This window comes from Priapulus caudatus, unplaced genomic scaffold (assembly GCF_000485595.1).
Source record: "Priapulus caudatus unplaced genomic scaffold, Priapulus_caudatus-5.0.1 Scaffold139, whole genome shotgun sequence".
Lineage (NCBI taxonomy): Eukaryota > Metazoa > Priapulida > Priapulimorpha > Priapulimorphida > Priapulidae > Priapulus > Priapulus caudatus.
The window spans coordinates 349225-351326 of NW_014577200.1; the positions used below are offsets into that span (position 1 = coordinate 349225).

The following is a 2102-nucleotide window of genomic DNA, read 5'->3' on the forward strand; positions in this document are numbered from 1 at the left end:
GGCGAACGAGTTGATTAGGCTGCCATTTTTTTCTGTAGACAAATGGACAATAATCAACTGCGATGCATAGACGACAGTGCCCTGCGAAATATGAAAGACATGGAAATTCTGTAAGTAATTTCTTTTCATCCCGTGCCTGCATGTCATGCATGCATTGTCAACTTCAACAAACTGGTACGATATATATATATATATATATATATATATATATACACGTATACTCCACGAGTGCGTTGATGCATGCAGGTATTACTTGAGTTACTCACTGCATACCCTGTCATTAAATGTTATTAAACGTTATTCTATCTGTTGTCATCACTGATCCACGCGACAATGTCTACTATGTCTACACGACAGCCGATCCCCGCGTTTCCGTCCCAAGCCTCCTCTGCTATGCTTCTTCTCAGTGGCGTAGCCAGGATTTTTTAACAGGGGCCATAAAACAGCGAACTGCGCAAAATAGTGGATGACTTAATATTTTAATGGTTCCTCCGCCTCCACACCCTATACGCTCCCCCACCTCTCGGCTCTGCAATCTTTGTTTTGGGCGCCATGCAAAGAGGCGACATTTTTGTTCGTTGTTCTCTGCTCCCAAGATATGTAACTGTTCAGTGGCGGATCCAGGATTCCAAGGATGAGGTGAAAATGTAGATCGCAGGAGATGGTATTTGAGGCACGTTTGAATACAATTACGTCATGTACAGCCTTCATTCTGACTACGACAATTCTCTTTTTAGTACAACAATTCTTATTTTTCATTTTATTTTTACTTTCGGATTAACAGGGGGATCATGGCCCTTTTTACCCCCCAAACTACGCCACTGCTTCTTCTCTCCTTCTCCCCGTAACTATAGGTGTTGTCACCGTTGTTTCTCGTAAACAAACCTGGCAGCTCGTCGCCCACAATACTCTAGCGTTTTGCCAAGGAGAGCGTCTCGGCCCAGGTGCAGCATTCGTGCGTGCGTGCGTGCGTGCGTGAGTGCGTGCGTGTGTGCGTGCGTGCGTGCGTGCGTGCGTGTGTGCGTGCACGCAGTGTTAACGTTCGTAGCCAACGGGAGACCTTATCTACGAATACAGACACACGCAGCGTGCACGACACACGTCTTAGGAACTAGGAGCAATCGACCCGGGATCTTTGAGAAAGATTTGTTGAGGCAATGTAGTGGCGAAGGAATTTCGTCGTCTCACAAAGGGTGTCACTTAACCCAGGGTTGCGCTCCGACGCGCGTGTAGGTTTTGTTTGATCGCGCATCTCAACGTTTACAAATTACAGTGAAATTCTCCCCCCTCTTCGTTTTTTTTCTTGCTCTCTCTCTCTCTATATATATCCCTTTATTTTTATTTTCTCTCTCTCACTCTCTCTCTTTTCTCTCTATCGCCCATTCTCTTTTCTCTCTATCCTACCATTCCCTTCTCCCTCGTTCGCTTTATCTTCTCTCTCTCTCCCTCTCTTCTCGCGCCTCCCCCTCTTCTTATCCTCTCTTTCATCTAGGCTCTTTTTACGGTAGGCGCTTGGTGAAGAATTATCAGTGAAAGCGCTCATATATCGTATGATTTTATACCGTGTGATGTATACACAACATATAAACTCTCATCTTCTTTCTTTCAGAGACATAAGTTATAACCGACTGCAGATCGTTGGAAAGAAGACCCTGCGAGGAATACCCCGCCTGAAGAATCTGTGAGTCTGAACCGCGGTCCGTGCGCTTTTACAATCAAAATTTAAAATTAAATAATTAAATATCACGGAGAGCCCGTGGACGAATCAAAGAAACTGTAAACCACTGACCCTCTCCTTCTCGCTCTCCTCTCTCCCTCTACGTATTTTCATCTCTCTGCCTCTCTCTATATCTCTCTATCTATCTCTTCCTCTCTCGCTTTCTCCCCTCTCGCTCTCTCTCTCTCTCTCTGTCTCTATCTCTCTCTCCCTCTCTCGCTTTCTCCCCTCTCGCTCTCTCTCTCTCTCTCTCTCTGTCTCTATCTCTCTCTCCCTCTCTCGCTTTCTCCCCTCTCGCGCTCTCTCTCTCTCTCTCTCTGTACCATGTCTTGCCTTGTGGTATCGTATTGTTAAGGCAGTGCACCACACGTTACCCCAGCTCGAT

The 2102-nt window shown here is 46.0% G+C and overlaps 1 protein-coding gene across 1 annotated transcript in view; it reads left to right on the plus strand.

The window, feature by feature from the left end:
* LOC106806056 (slit homolog 2 protein-like) overlaps positions 1-2102 on the plus strand; it is an 83820-nt gene that overhangs the window by 56425 nt on the left and 25293 nt on the right. The window contains exon 5 of the mRNA XM_014807898.1: positions 1610-1681. Within this exon, the coding sequence (XP_014663384.1) occupies positions 1610-1681 (72 nt within the window). The remainder of the gene's footprint in view (positions 1-1609; positions 1682-2102) is intronic.